At 41.5% G+C, this 15,404-nt stretch overlaps 3 protein-coding genes across 4 annotated transcripts in view; all 3 read left to right on the top strand.

The window, feature by feature from the left end:
- NUP107 (nucleoporin 107) overlaps positions 1-3,781 on the top strand; it is a 31,343-nt gene extending 27,562 nt beyond the window's left edge. For both annotated transcript variants that reach the window (XM_069773693.1, XM_069773692.1), the window contains 6 exons: positions 586-688; positions 869-1,029; positions 1,214-1,339; positions 2,054-2,167; positions 2,455-2,622; positions 3,570-3,781. In XM_069773693.1, the coding sequence (XP_069629794.1) occupies positions 586-688; positions 869-1,029; positions 1,214-1,339; positions 2,054-2,167; positions 2,455-2,622; positions 3,570-3,677 (780 nt within the window). In that variant the 3' untranslated portion in view covers positions 3,678-3,781. The remainder of the gene's footprint in view (positions 1-585; positions 689-868; positions 1,030-1,213; positions 1,340-2,053; positions 2,168-2,454; positions 2,623-3,569) is intronic.
- The window catches only part of MDM2 (MDM2 proto-oncogene), a 114,308-nt gene that overhangs the window by 65,191 nt on the left and 33,713 nt on the right, over positions 1-15,404 (top strand). The window lies entirely within an intron of this gene.
- Positions 4,989-11,513, top strand: SLC35E3 (solute carrier family 35 member E3). The gene is made up of 5 exons (XM_069773676.1): positions 4,989-5,458; positions 5,638-5,748; positions 7,311-7,469; positions 8,416-8,498; positions 8,966-11,513. The coding sequence occupies exons 1-5, from the start codon at positions 5,069-5,071 to the stop codon at positions 9,150-9,152; spliced, it is 930 nt and encodes a 309-aa protein (XP_069629777.1). The 5' UTR covers positions 4,989-5,068; the 3' UTR covers positions 9,153-11,513.

Below are 15,404 nucleotides of genomic sequence, written 5' to 3'. Positions count from 1 at the left end.
CCTTTACTGACAGTTTCCTTGTCATCACTATTGAGTGTTGGTTGGATCCAACTCAGTACTTCAGTGACAGTGAGGTACTGTTAATAGCTTGCGTTCAAAGTACTCTTTAGAAAGCAACTGATAGTTTACAAACTTGTGGCAATTTTTTTGCTGTTCAGTACAAAGTTTAAACTCTAAGCCAAATAGGTAGTTTATCTAATGCAAGAGTTGGAAAACTGGTTGCAGGTTGATGGCACCCCTGAAGATTATAGCAAGGGCTCCATAAATCATGTTTGTACAGTGTATTCATATTAAAGTTTGAGGAAGACACATGGTAGTCCATAAAAATTTTTGAGACCTGATGTTCATCCATTGGTCTGAATATCTTGCGAATACTTAGAAATGGATTTTTTAATTATTCTAGGTTGCAGAGATTGTTTTCTAAGCTTTTGATACTAAAGTTGTGAATAAAGCTATCCTTGTTAGTATGTCGTAATGCTATCCAAATATCTCTAGAAACTTGTGTATTTCATTGACCAGATTTAACCTGTCTACCATCAGCTGTATGCTTGAAATGTTAGTGAGTCTATATGTTGTTTTTTACAGGCGGATCGGCTGAAAATAGATGTAATTGATTGGCTTGTATTTGATCCTGCACAGAGGGCGGAAGCACTTAAGCAAAGCAATGCAATCATGAGGAAGTTCTTGGGTACTGAATTTCGCAAATACTGTTGACCTTTTAAATGTTGTTTTTGTTCTTGTTGGCTCTTGGCATTACACTTGATATAACTTTGAACCTAGTCTATTAAAAAGCATTGGTTTGTCAGTTTTTATAAAAATAAAGTATGGAAATTGCAAAGCTGTTGATACTCAGTTCATGTTCTCATAGCATCCAAGAAACATGAAGCTGCAAAAGATGTGTTCGTGAAGATTCCCCAAGACTCTATAGCAGAAATATATAACCAATGGGAAGAACAGGGAATGGATACTCCGCTTCCAGCTGAAGATGACAATGCTATACGGGAACATTTATGTATTCGGGCATATTTGGTGAGTTTCAGATATGCTGTATTCCAAGTTATTACTTAGAAATAATGGTGGCTTTGCCTTGGTGGTGAAACTTCAAGTTTTGTCCATTTGATCTAACTTCTGATTCCTGGATGCACTATATCTGTGCATTTAATGACATTCTTGTAATTATGTAAGTCAAAAGACTGTTTCCAATGCAATCCAGGAAGCCCACGAAACCTTTAACGAATGGTTTAAACACATGAACTCAGCTCCACAGAAGCCTTCTTTGTTACCACAAGCAAGTTTCACTGAAAAAGTGGCCCATGAACATAAAGAAAAGAAGTATGAGGTATGTAAAAGTTCAAGTTATTTACTATGAACATGTACATTCTTGCCTAGGAGGTGGTCTTAGTTTAATGAAACGGAGTAGAAGACTGCTAATTCATATTGCTTAAGAACTCTATTATAAATTATTCTGGTTTTATATTGGGGGAGTATGAAACAGTAGAATAGTAATGCCACTGCACAATAAATTCTCGTGTGTTGGGGTTTTTTTTGTATGACTCAGCTTTACATATAATATTTTCAAGTAGTAATAAATATTCATTGTAATGTGTTGATTGTCAGTGTTATTAATAACTCTGAGTACTTGATTTTGCTATTAACTCTTTTTTATTCTTGTATTTGTCACATTTTCTTTTCTAAAAGATGCTGCCATTTTGTTTGTTTTGCCAAAAGTTCTTTTTGCATGTCTAGCCAGTATGAATATACTGTATTCAGTTAATACAAGTATGTGTTTTATAAGCATGGCAGAATAATTGTTTAAAATTATCTTCCTCTGGTGGCTTTGCTTCCGAACAGCCTGTCTGACGCTCTGGACAGGGAATTAAGCAAGGATGGAAATAGCTGTTAGCAGCAGGCTTTTAAGTTTTAGCCATTGGCTGAAGATTCTAATTTGAATTGGAGCTGCGCTGGCTGTTGCATGCTAGGTGAAGAGTCTGTCTTAAAATAGCCTTGGAAATTATCCTGTTCTGCAGTAGTTTATTTTTTATTTCTTTGCCAGATGGATTATGGTATTTGGAAAGGCCTCTTGGATGCTCTTACAGCTGATGTGAAAGAGAAAATGTACAATGTGTTGCTGTTTGTTGATGGAGGATGGATGGTTGATGTTAGAGAGGTAAAATGAATTTTTATATCATGGCGCAGACCACAAAGCATGGATTGTCCTCAGTTGTACCTTTGTCACCTTTAGTTTGATGTGCTTCTGCTTAATTCACTCTGGCCTTGCTGTGACCAGTTACAGATTGCTTCCCCTTCGATTACTGTACAAATCAGCTCTGGCAGTCCAGTCCAGGCTGGTTAGTCCAGTTTTTTGCCTCTGACGCTACTAATTATGTGGTTATGCTGAGTTGCCTTTTAAAGGTAGACGTTCATAATACTAATACGTTATTTTGCTATCGTAAGGATGCCGAGGATGACCCTGAACGAACGCACCAGATGATTTTGCTGCGCAAGCTGTGTCTGCCAATGATGTGCTTTTTACTGCACACAGTGTTACACAGTACTGGACAGTATCAGGAGTGCCTGCGACTGGCTGACATGGTCGCTTCTGAACGACACAAGCTTTATACGGTGAGTTAGTGAGAGCTGCAGGCAGCTTAGCTTCCATTTAAAAGCTCTGTGGGTTGACTGTGGAAGAAGCTTCTATATAGAGAGGAAGACGCCATATGTTCCTTAACATCATAAGTTTCTTTATCTCTTGCCATTCACTGCAGTAATAAAGGGCTTCCTTGTATGCTGACTTAAGGAATCAGAGAGTTAACTTTGAAACCCTGAAGATGATGCCAGTCTTCTGACAAGCAGTTCTTCCAAGTAGTGCAGTTACTAATTTTTGGATGGGGGCTATTGAATTGAATTAAGTTTAATAGTTGGACTCGATGATCTTAAAGGTCTTTTCCAACCTAAACGATTCTAAGTTGAACTGTAGAATTGTAATTGATTCTTTTTTTATTTCCATTACATTTCAGAACATTGTATAAGCAGGTTTTGTTTTGGAGCACTTGGGTTTACCTAACCTTCTTTTCTTCCACAAGCCTGAAAAACAACCCCAAAAAACTTTATCACTTAAAAAAACCCCAAACTCAACCAACCCCCCCACACCTAAACCACAACACTCCCACCCCACCCCACCCCACCCCCAAAAAAAAAAGGCCTAAGGATTAGACATCTGAAAAGAAACATCAAGGCCAAGAAAAACACTGTGATGCATTTGCCTGGATTGGCCTAAGATCTCTGCCAGCAATAACAGGAGAATTAAATTTGGCTGTTTAGCAATAATCTCTGTAGTGGTTATGAGACAGAGCTATCTTGAGACTATCTTCAGGTTTTGGATACTACTACTACTAGCTTCCAGTCCTTTACTAAATGCCTTTCTGAAATGTCAGATGTTCACACTGTCTTCAATAGAAAGAAAGGGGGAAAAAAAAATTACAACTTAATTAACCACCATTTACTTTGATATCAGTGCTGTTCATTGCAAATAAATATAACTTCATTATTTTTAATTTTATTTTTCTTAGGTATTTTCAAAAGAAGAACTCCGGAAGCTTCTACAGAAGCTGAGGGAATCTTCTCTGATGCTTTTGGACCAGGATCTTGATCCTTTGGGATATGAAATTCAGTCCTAGGATTTCATGTAGATACTTGCAAAGACTTCTGAACATGGACATTCTGGTTATAAAAAAGAACAAAACCATGACTCAGACAAACTGTTCTGTTCTTTGGTGGGGGGGGAACAACCCTCAGGATTCAGTTTCAACTTGAAAAATTCCGACCAACTTCAGAGATTATATTTGTTATATACCCTTTTTCATAATTTTTTTTTTTTTCTAATAAAAGTGCTTCACAAATAGAAAAGGTTTGTTCATTCTAATCTAAAATGTCGTTATGTAAATACGGCGATTGTATGAACCTTCATCTCTTTGCTCCATGCCAAAGAGCTGCCCGTAGCCTGGAAACATTACTGGGCAGGAGGAGAACGTGCAAGGGAACAGCAGAGAGGAAAGCAAGGCTGCGGGGAGGATGTATGTGGAAGGCAGGGGAGAGGAAAGCGGACGCAGGGGGCTGGAGGAGAGGAACGTCACCGGAGGAGCGAAGGTGTTGGGCTACCGCCAGCCCTTCAGAAGAGAGAAGGAAGGGCTCGCTTCGGGGCTCGCAGGGGCCAGCCTGTAGCTGCTGAAACGCTGACGTGATCCAGAACTGCAGGAAAGGCGATCGTACCTTGAAACTCCCCAGTTTCAGATCTTGCAATTGACTTAGAAACCCTGTTCTGGCCCGCTCTATGGGTGTAAACACGCGTTCAGCTGCTTTTGCCTTTTTTTTTTTGCCTTTTTTTTTTGTCCTTTTTTTTTGCCTTTTTTTTTGCCTTTTTTTTTTGCCTTTTTTTTGCCTTTTTTTTTGCCTTTTTTTTTTGCCTTTTTTTTTGCTTTTTTTTTTGCTTTTTTTTTGGCTTTTTTTTTTTGCTTTTTTTTTTTTGCCTTTTTTTTTTTTTGCCTTTTTTTTCTTTTTTGCTCCAGCGTGCAGAGGCCGTGGCTGTAGTGAGGCTCCTTCGCCCAGTCAGTGCCCCAGACAGCTGACAAAACGCGATTCGTGCCACACCCGTGCGTGGGTATATTTTTATGTCCGTGCTTACAGAAATACCGGCTCCGGTTGATACCTCGGAGCGCCGGTGTGTTCCCGCCCGCCGCTGGACCGGGGAGATGGGGGATGCCTGGCGGGGAGGGGGGGGCCGGGGAGAGCTCCTGCACCTTCCCCCGGCTGTCCTCCGGGCCTTAGGCCGCGTTTTCCGACGCTCCTTGCCAGGGGCTCCGGGCCAAGCCCGCTCCCCGCAGCGGTCGCGGTGCCGGTGCCGGTGCCGGTGCCGGTGCCGGCGGCGGGCGCGGCGGCGCAGCTCCGCCCCTCGGGGGCGGGGCCACCGGAAGGCGCGGGCCCACGTGTCCCGGCGGTGGGCGGGGCTAGGCGGCGGCGGCGGCGGCCGGCGGGCTGCCTCAGCCGCTGCTGCCCGGCCCGGCGGGACGCCATGGGCTGGATGCCGGCGCAGGGTCGTCTGGCGGCGGGACTGCTGGTGAATCTGGCGGCTTCCATCTGCATCGTTTTCCTGAACAAGTGGCTGTACGTGCGGCTGGGTTTCCCCAACCTCAGCCTCACCCTGGTCCACTTCGCCATCACCTGGCTCGGCCTTTACCTGTGCCAGGCTCTCGGCGCCTTCTCCCCCAAGAGCCTCCAACCCTCCCAGGTGCTGCCGTTGGCCCTCAGCTTCTGCGGCTTCGTCGTCTTCACCAACCTCTCCCTCCAGAGCAACACCATCGGCACCTACCAGCTGGCTAAGGCCATGACCACGCCGGTCATCGTGGTCATCCAGAGCCTGGCTTACGGAAAGACCTTCCCTCTCCGTATCAAGCTCACCCTGGTGAGGAGGCGGCTGAGGGGAGCGGGGAGGGGCGGCCGTCGCCTCAGGGCGGGCGGGCGGAGGAGGCGGGGGGGCGCGCGGGGTTCCCTCCCTCCCTCCCTCCGCCCGCCCGCCCGCCCTGAGGCGACGCCTCAGAGAGGAGCCCGGTCCGAACCCCGCGCCCTTTTCCCTCTCCACAGGTCCCCATCACGCTGGGCGTCTTCCTCAACTCCTACTACGACGTGAAATTCAACGTCCTCGGGATGGCGTTCGCCACCTTGGGCGTCCTGGTGACCTCCCTCTACCAAGTGGTGGGTAATGGCGGGAAGGGGGGGTGTGGGGGGGGAGATGGCGGTGTTTGGTCTTGGAGCGGCTGCCTCTCGGTTGAATCGCCTTTAAAGAGCGCTCTGCCTTCCAGGAAAGCCTCCACGCGCCGTTATTTATTTTAAGCAAAACCGCAAAACAAACTGTGATAATCCGCCGCAGCCCCTGGTACGCTGTTTAAGGAATTGATCGTCCTTGCTGCTAAAAGCCGGGCTGTCATCTTTCACGTGGTGGTGAGCGTACTTTCAAAGGGTGAAGATGGCTTTATCGGTAAAACGCCGGTTTTCTAGAGAGCACAGCTGTTCTCCTTGCGGAAGCAAGTGCCTTGCATTTGAGCCTTTCCCTAGAAAGGACGTTTGCCAGTCCTTCAGTTACTCCCATGGTTTATCCTTGAGCTGTTGACATTTTGTCAGCATCCTTCTTCAATTTCAACTATACACAGTTTTTATAGAGGGTGCATTAACACATATGCACAGTATAACCTTTGTGGCTGATTATGGTTGAAAAAACACGTATCCAAGGACTGCCTTCGCCCTTTCTGTGTAACATTGTACTAACAGCTCACGACCAGTTCATTATCGGCCATAGCTGTAAAAGCCTCCTAAATTAGAGTCCCCGGTCATGTTGATGTGATAGTCATCATCAACTTAACCGTGCATTTCTTTGTAACGGGCGTACTGCGCCTCCTGAAGAGGTGAGGCTCTTTGACCTGTAGTGTGCGAGACCATAAATAATTGTCTCTTGTCCTGTTTTGCGGCAGGAGGAGGAGAGAGGTGCTGCATAATAACTTTAAGTGACGATGTGCGTACTGGAAAAATGGTACCTGAGTGAAATTTTTCTGTGACTTCTTTTAAAAGAACTTAGCAAGTTTACATGCTGGAATCCGTGTTACCAATTAATGTGATTTATGAAGTATTAAAGTAAATGTCATTCTTCAGTACAATATAAAGGTGCATCTTTTTGGCTTTAACATCTGTCTTCATAACTAGATAACTAATGTTGTCTCTTAAAGGATGCTACATTGACAATCCAAGTTACAGTCAATATTGAAATCTAGTAGATTCACAGTAAACTGGCAAAAGACAAACGTTGACTGGTTTTGTTAGCTTGTGTGTGGAGCAAAAGGAGAAGGGAGCAAAAGCAGATCTCTGCTTAGACAAAGGTGCTTGGCTCCATCATAGACAGGATCTGGACTTTGTCTTGAGAATAGAAGGCAGCTGGCATTTTCTTCCCAGCTCTGCTACTTTTTTCTTTTTCTTCAACTATGATACTTTACCCCCAGGCAATGGGAAAAGGAAGGTTTAGGCACTCAGGCATTTTTCACTGCCCCTGCATATGATTTTCTCCTCACATGCCTTGTGTGCCTGCAAGAGACAAACACATGTGCCTTCGGTTAGGCAAAGGTAGAAGATGATGCTCAACAATCTGTTACGTAGTATTGTCCACACGAGACTCCCTTTGTGTTAGTAGCCAGTTTGCTTTTGCTCAAGTTTTCAATTTATGGGTTTTTTTTTTCCTTGTGCGTAACAGCTTTCTCTTTTGGTTTTAGTGGGTAGGAGCTAAACAACATGAGTTGCAGGTAAACTCTATGCAGTTGCTGTACTATCAGGCACCAATGTCCTCAGCTATGTTGTTGTTCATCATACCCTTCTTCGAGCCAGTCTTTGGAGAAGGGGGAATATTTGGGCCCTGGACGCTTTCTGCTGTGGTAAGGCTTTTATTGACTTTATTTAAATAAATATTCAGCATTGATGTAGTTGAATTTGATAGTAAGATCTGTTTCTTTGTGAAACAGATTTTTGTATAGTTATTGTCTAAGAGGAGATGAGAGGGGCATGTGCAAAAGAAAAAAAACCCTTGTTGTGTTTGCCCCTTTCCTCCTGGAGGAGTCTGTCTGTCAACTGGTTTACCTCCTTGTTTCTGTTTAGAGGGCATCTGAACAACAGGCAAATCTGACAAAATCCAGAAGATTCCCCTAGTGTATTAAATTAAAAATATGTAAGTGCCCAAGTTCCAGCTCTTACTGTCCACTCAGAAAAAGAGATAAGCATGCTCACTTTTGACACTCTCAACTCCTCTTCTGTGGAAGGATGCCAACATTGGTTATTCTCTAGGATTGCTAGTTTATTTTCAGCAAGGCTATAATTTCTGCCTTTATCCTTGGGTCCAAAAAAAAAAAGCCAGTGGCATATTCTTACCACTGCTGATTATGCCGCTCAGTAATGGGCCATTTCTCATAGCGCTACAGTTTATGAATGGGATAGCAAGTATTTGCAATAACAAAATCAGAATATTTTTCCAAAATAGTTTTTGTTGTGAACGTAAATAAGACTTTGTCTCAAAGGTAAAGAATACAACCTCTATGTGTATGAGTAGCCCAGTTTTCCAGATCACTCTCAAATGTTCACTAAGAGTAAAGGAGAAAAGGCTTTTGGTTATATGAGTATATATTTATGGACATCATACCCTGAGATACTTACACACACCACTAGTGCCTGTACTGATTTGAAGCTGTTTCTATTTTTGTTCTCTCTATGGTTTTTTTGGCTGATATTTTGTATTTGGAAGTAAAGGAAACTAAATGAATAACCTGGAATATATCTACAAATGGCCAAAAGTGTGTCAGATTACTGACTGTGTCCATTAATCCACAGATAATGGTACTGCTGTCTGGAATAATAGCCTTTATGGTAAACTTGTCCATTTACTGGATCATTGGAAATACATCACCTGTCACGTATCCTTTGTACCATTAGTTGTTTCTCCTGTTTCCAGATGAATTATATTAGCATTCATTTGGGCTGATTTACTGTGGGAAAACTGTTTGGTAACCTGCCTGCTTTATCTTAAATGATGAAGCTGGAAAAGCATGTTCATGTTTTAGTGTATTTTGTTTCTTTGTTCGGGGTTCGTATAGGTAATGGTGGTTAACTTACTGATGTGACTGTCATACTTACAAAGAATATTTACCCACACTTCAGCTACCTTGAGGAAGTGTTGGCATGTCAGTTTGTAGTGTACGATGGGTGAAAGGCTTTAGGTGGAGGTTAATTGTCATAGCTGCATAGGTGGGGGAAAGTTGCATGAGTTGAAGTCAGTGTGACATACCGTTGCATGCGTTGGATGTAATTAATGAAGTTGCCAAGTGTTTCTCTTTACAAAAAATAATACTGATATTTGCTGTTATCCTTAACAGATGTCTAGGTATAACATGTTTGGACATTTCAAGTTCTGCATCACCCTCCTGGGAGGGTGCCTCTTATTTAAGGATCCACTGTCTGTTAATCAAGGCCTTGGGATTCTGTGCACATTGTTGGGCATTTTAGCTTACACCCACTTCAAGCTTAGCGAGCAGGAAAGCAATAAGAGTAAATTGGTTCAGCGTCCATAAAGCAAGGGTTTCTGGAGATTAATAATATTGTGAAGGAAAACAAGTATTTAAATATGCATTGATTCTAGAATGCACAAAATTGCCCCGTTCATTTAGATCTATGGTTTTAGTTTAACCGCCAGGATCATTATTCTGTAACTAAACCAAACGAACTGAATTATGTAAAATGCTGGGGTTTTGCCATCTCAGTCCGTCCTCTCATTTCCATTAAATTTAAATGGTAACTTAAAAGAGAAAAAGGCACACTTCAAATTGCTGCGGAAATTGTACTGAAGTAATTATATTTTTGGCATACCAAATGAGGTCATGATGGCTACAGTTACAATACAGAGAGAGAGAGAAAGAAAAGGAATCCTGTCTTTGTGATCATGCCAGTATTGCTGTTGTGAAGAAACTTGGAGGCACTTTTATGCAGATGTTCTGGTATGTAGTGATAACTTCCTCCTTTTTGTCTGGTGAACGATGAAGAGGAAACATACTTTGTTCAGTAGTTTTAAAAAGGGCCGCCAAGCTCATTGCTATTTCTTGTATGCCTTCTTATGTATGTTTGGCTTCAACACATTGACAGTTTTTGGCTGAAGAAAGTAGGTAAAGTTACAGGTGGAGAGAGACTAGAGGAGACATTGGAAAACTTGAAGCCGCAGGCCAAGCTATAGAAAAGTAGGAGATCAGATCCAAACAGTTCATCTTAAATTTTTCTTTTGGTCTATCAGGACATTAATGAAGTCATTCATGTTTTAGAAAATCCTGTTACTGCTTTATAATTTTCTCTATGCCAAAACCAAGGCTTTACATGAGATCTTGTAAATACTTGTGAGCCTAATAAAATCTCTGATTTCGTGGTAATAACCAAATATTTTGCAGCCCTTGCACACAGACACCCATGCTAAAAATATTTTTGGAGAAATCTTTGGAAAGGTCACCATCTGTATTGGACATGAAGGATGCCCGGTTCTCTCTGCTGCTGAAGCCCCACCTCCCTCACTCCCGCACCTTTCCCCAAGAGTTACTTTTGCTGGGATCTGCAGATTTGTCTGTTGTCATTGTTTTGGGGAGAGGCCCGGGGGCTGTCTGGGCAGCGCTGGCTAGGTAGCGTTTCCTCAACAGGCAGTCCTCGGAAAGGTATCAGAGTGACTGAAGAGTGCGAGGTGAGACCTGCTTCTGCTCTAATTCAGGAATGCTTTGAAAATTATTTTATGACAGTATCAAGCACCGATTTTGACAACATGGAAGGAAGAAGTTGAGTGCTGTTCTATTTAAAAAAAGAAAGAGAAAATAACTGCTTTCAGTAAATCTGGTGAGAACATATGTTCACTAGATTTGCAGGGTTAGAATTTATTTGCAGTATCTTAATCCTTACATTTTGGGGTTCGTTTTAGCTTCATCTACCTCTAGCAGATTTAAAGAGGGGAATTATGTGAACAAAAACAGGTATTTAAGTTTCAGAACTGCCAACGGAAATTATATTTAGTTCCTCTAAGCTTTTTACAATATAGGTAACAAGTCTTTGTGTAGGAAACAATGCAGATCTTCTCAAGCTTGTAAATTATTTATTCTGTTACAGAGTTCTTGATTTAAGAAAAAGTTATTTCTCTGTGTAACCTAAGTTTACACCATAACACTCTATATCATTTCAGAGTTAGAAATACCTGAGTAATTTTACATCTTTACCAACTGTGTCTTAGACATTGTACTGGTTCAAGGATAATTTTTTGTATACGTTTTTATAAATCTATATAATTAGTTTAAAAATACAGCCTGGACTACTGAAAGATGTGTTCAGACAGTCAATCTCTGGATGCATATCCTTCAGTACATATGCTGAGAAAGCCATTTGCATTAATAATAATTTGTGCTGTGCACAAGTTCTTCTAAAATGTAGATAGACCACAAAGACACTTACAGTTATAAAACAACAACTGAATTAGAAGCCTGTATGACAACAATATTTGGGATGAGTCTGATGTAAATATATATGAAGTGGTAGAATGAACAAAACAACCATGTCTGAAAATACAAAAGACTCCTTAAGGAGAGGAGCAGATCTGCAAGAGAAGGTTAGCAGTATCATTAAAACAATACATTATAAATACAGTCTGTTGCTGGAATGTGTAAGTCGTGGAGGTCACTTAAGTGACGTGATTTTTTTTCATATGTTCAAGAACTCTCCTTTGAGATTTACCTGTTGTATCTTGCAAACAAAGTATGTTGAACTTTGTCACATGGTTCAAAATATTAAATCCAGGAGGCTTGTGTAATCATGGGATGAATAGATCTTTGTATGTATTGTTTCTATGGATACCGTGTGTAGGGTGGGAATAAATTTTTAATCACTTGACACCTGCTTATTGCAGGGGAGAACAGTTGTTCTTGTCTTTTTTCATCTTCTGCTTGAATTGTGTACACTTTGGGGGTCTAGGTGTGTATAAGACAAAATGGTGCCACTTGGATTTCTGTCTGTGTAAATATTTCAAGGAGTTTGCATGTTTTGGGACTGAATTTATGACACAAATGAGGGAAATTTTAAATCCCAAGGTAAAATTGGAGTCTTATAAAAATTACTGATACTTACCTGGTGGGAAACTTGCTTATTCTAGTTTTTACTACATCACTTTAATATGTTTTCCTGCTAATTATATGTATTTCATTCAGTTTTGGCTTTCCTGAAAGGGAAATCAGAGACTTGGCATCTTTAACAATATGTAGTCATCACCCTCTATTTGCCATCGCAATTGGAGCCGTACTGTACAAACCCTGGTGTTTGCTTTCTGCTTTTCATTTTACTTCATATTCTACATATGACTAAACCATGGTAGCAAGATGGACCTTGGTCTTTTTCTGCTACTGAGTGCTTTGCTGCTTATATTATCATTCTTTACTTTAAAAAACTACCATTGATGTAGTTCCAGTGGAAAAGCTAGCATAGATACGAGGGTGGCATTTAAAAGTTAGAGCAGATCCAGATGCCTCTGATTAAAACGAGTGACTCGTGGTAAGTTATCTCTGCTAGCCTTGTCCCTGAAAACACTTTTAGAACAACATGCACGACGTTTTCTAATTTTCCCCAAATGAATAGGAAGTATGCCTTCACTTAAGCGATGCTCAGTTCAAAGCTTTGTGTTACCTTTAACGTTGGTAACTCAGTGCATCTGGTTTTGTATGACTTGCTAAGTTCTTGCAGGCTTTGGGGGCACTGTGCCAGAGGAGTTTTCCTGTTGATGGGTGAACAGCTACTCTCTCAGGCTTGAGGTTGAAGGAGGGTGGTTTGCTGCTGTTACATGTATGAAAAGGAGGTTTGTCTTGCAGGAAGTCTACCTTCAAGACAGAGCTGCAATTCAGCAGAAATGTATCCTCTCTCTGTTTCATTTCGTGAAATGAATGCCCAGTGATGGCCTCAGACTAAAGCAACATTAAAGCCCTGTTTGGGATACCCATAGATTTTTATTAAACTTTTTCTAAAATATTAGTGGTAGTCAATGCTGGTTTAAGTATTAAGGTAAAAATCCCATTTTTATAATGTCTTATATAATAGGAGCTTCAGAAGAGTGTTTTTATAACATTTTGGAGTACAGCTAATGTCTAACCCATGTCTAATTTGTCACATCTTCTGCAAAATCTATCAAAAGGTAATGATGGATTTCGTTAACTGCCTGTATGTATTTATACAGTTGGGCTGCTGAGAAGGGGCTTGCTCTTCAGCAATACTGTGCTACTAAACACTGGCATACTTTTAATGTATTTAGCAGTGATTTAGAAACGGCTAGCCTGAAATTGACCAGTGTGCTTAGGAAGGGAAAAAGAAGGCTCACTCTGAGAGATGAGAGAGCTTTTTATCTTCTTGTTTTTAACAACCATGAGGCTTGCAGTTTAAGGGAATTTGGAGAGCAAGCCTTAGTGTCTCTCACATCACCTTTCATAGTACGATTTTTCTCCCAAGATGTCTGTTTTGCTCCCAGTTGCGTAGCTGGTGTCTTACCTGGATTTTAAAAGAAGCAGAGTTTGGATTGCAGATTTGCAGGTGTTTGCTTGTGTTACGGGTTTTTTCCTCTTAAAATTTCACGTTAGCCATTCACAACTCAACTTTCCTCTTTAATGAGAAAACAAAAAAGAATGTTGAATAAATGAAAGGTAGACTGGGTATACAGTGAAGGTAGGTTTTGTTTTGCACAAGAATTTCACTCTTCTAACTGTGAAGATGCAGGTCTTTCTGTTGCTGTACTAACTAGGTAGATGCAGAAAAGCACCAGCTTTCTGCTCCATACAAATTCTTTCTCTTCCTGCTGATGCTCTCTCTCTGCTTACAGTCTCAGGCTTCCATTTGACAGCTCAGTTGCTGCAAAGATGATTGGGATGTCAGCCACAGAAGGTTAAGAACATGAAGTGAAAAACTATCAGCAGGAGCGCATATAGTCTCGGGTAATGAGAAATCCTATTCTAAGACACAGAGACATCTTGCCAAAAAGACCCATGCTAAGCAGCAGGGAGAGGTGTGGGTTTATCTCCAGGCAGGTATTGCAAAGAATGCAAGAGCTGAATTGTATGAATTCTTGCTGTGCTGCAGTAGTTGACAAATTTAGTCTAAGCTAGCTTTTAATAATATAAAAATTGAAAATAGAAATGCCATGCAAAAAAATAAATAGCTGGATTCAGACAGTATAAAATCTTTGCCAGACTAGTCCGCAGCGACGGTTAACCTTCCTGAGAGGAGGCAGCTATTGTTCCGCCTCCCCTTCGTTAGTGCTCCCAAAAGCTGCTCTGCTTTTTTCCAACTGTATCAGCTGGTCCAACAAAAACGCATCACCTCTCCCTACAGAGCTTGTCTCGCTGAAGTTACTGTTTCTGCTTTCATCTAACTGACTTGGATCGTGCTCCTATCTTCCTCCAGTAGCTGAAAGGTCTAACGGACCTTGGGGGTAGGACGTACTCCATCGCCTCGTGTAACTGCAGTGCCCTGTCAGCCCTGCTGTAGGGGATTCAACCCAGCCCAAAGGGTCATAGTTACAATCTGCAGTACAACAAGAACTAAAGAAAGGGGAAATGTGATCCCTTTTCTTTGTTTTAATTGCGAGGCAGTTACTAATCCTTTCAAACTTTAGTCTTTGTCATTTCCCTTTAGTAGGTGCATGAGAAAGCTCCCTTTCCTGTTTCAGTCTGCCCTTTCATATAAAGTATAATTATGCCATATTTTAGGGCATTCTGGACTCGAGGCAGAAATTGTATTCACTGCTCACATAAATATATTGAGCTCACCCGGTGTTGCTTTTTTTTTACCTAGGAACCCTTGACCGCCTTCCAATCCAGAAAAAAAAAATAATTGCTTAAAATACAGGAGGAGTCAGGTTAACGTGAATTAAGAGGTAATTTGCCTGCACAGGAGTTGCATGTGCCTTCCCAGCTGCGCTAATAGGCACAACATGCTGCCTTTATAATGGAAAGGCAGGAACAGACATGGACAGATTAAACATGAAAGTAAATTATGTCTTTAGAAGCAGGTAGTGGGGATGATCCAAAGGTTACTTGAAGATTAGCATTGGAAAGATACATTCTGATTTGTTAGTGGCTTCACTAGAATATGAACACAAGCCTTTTATTTGAAGGCACGTGGTTACATTTAAGGAGCTCCAAGAAGTCCAGCACCGCCATGTGGGTAACTAGCAGGCTAGCAGTGTGTCAGAAAAGAACAGGATTATTTTTAGAACCGTAGACAGCTGTGTCACATCCAGGAAGTGCAGGGAGGAGATCTCTGGTTGAAGCACAGCATAAGAATGTAATTCTTAATGACTTCAGCACAGAAATCAGTTGTATTTTTTACTTCCTTACAAAGCAGAAGCTGAGAAGCAAACTTGTTTAAAGGAGCTGTGTTCCAATCAGGCGAAGCACATGGAGTAATCACGGCTACCGGGACCACAGAACAGAGGTGGCTGTGATTTAAAAAAAAAAAAGGAAAGAAAAAAGTGAGACAGTGAATTAAGAGACAACTGAGAGGAGTATATAGCACATATACATATAGGCAGGTTTTTAAATATAAGGTCTAAGTTTAGATGCTTAACTCCACAATTAGGCATCTGAATAGCAGGCCCAGATTTGTCAGTGTGAACTTCTTCCCGTTCAGTTGTACTTAACGGAGAATGGCATGTGCTCAGCATTTCCAGAAATGAAGCTGCATAGTTGACAAGTTTGACATTTTTTTTGGTCTCCTGTTTAACAAAGAAACAGTCCTTGTTCTGCTTCCTTACTCTGCCCATAATATTT

This window comes from Haliaeetus albicilla, chromosome 28 (assembly GCF_947461875.1).
Source record: "Haliaeetus albicilla chromosome 28, bHalAlb1.1, whole genome shotgun sequence".
In the NCBI taxonomy this organism is placed as follows: Eukaryota; Metazoa; Chordata; class Aves; order Accipitriformes; family Accipitridae; genus Haliaeetus; species Haliaeetus albicilla.
This window is presented reverse-complemented; position numbering and strand designations above follow the sequence as displayed.

What these genes read in the sequence shown, in the direction of transcription:
- SLC35E3 (XM_069773676.1), top strand. Translation starts at nt 5,069, where the DNA reads ATGGGCTGGATGCCGGCGCAGGGTCGTCTGGCGGCGGGACTGCTGGTG. An exon ending in TGACCTCCCTCTACCAAGTG is followed by an intron (nt 5,749 to 7,310) that starts GTGGGTAATGGC and finishes TTTTGGTTTTAG; the next exon opens with TGGGTAGGAGCTAAACAACA. An exon ending in CCTGGACGCTTTCTGCTGTG is followed by an intron (nt 7,470 to 8,415) that starts GTAAGGCTTTTA and finishes ATTAATCCACAG; the next exon opens with ATAATGGTACTGCTGTCTGG.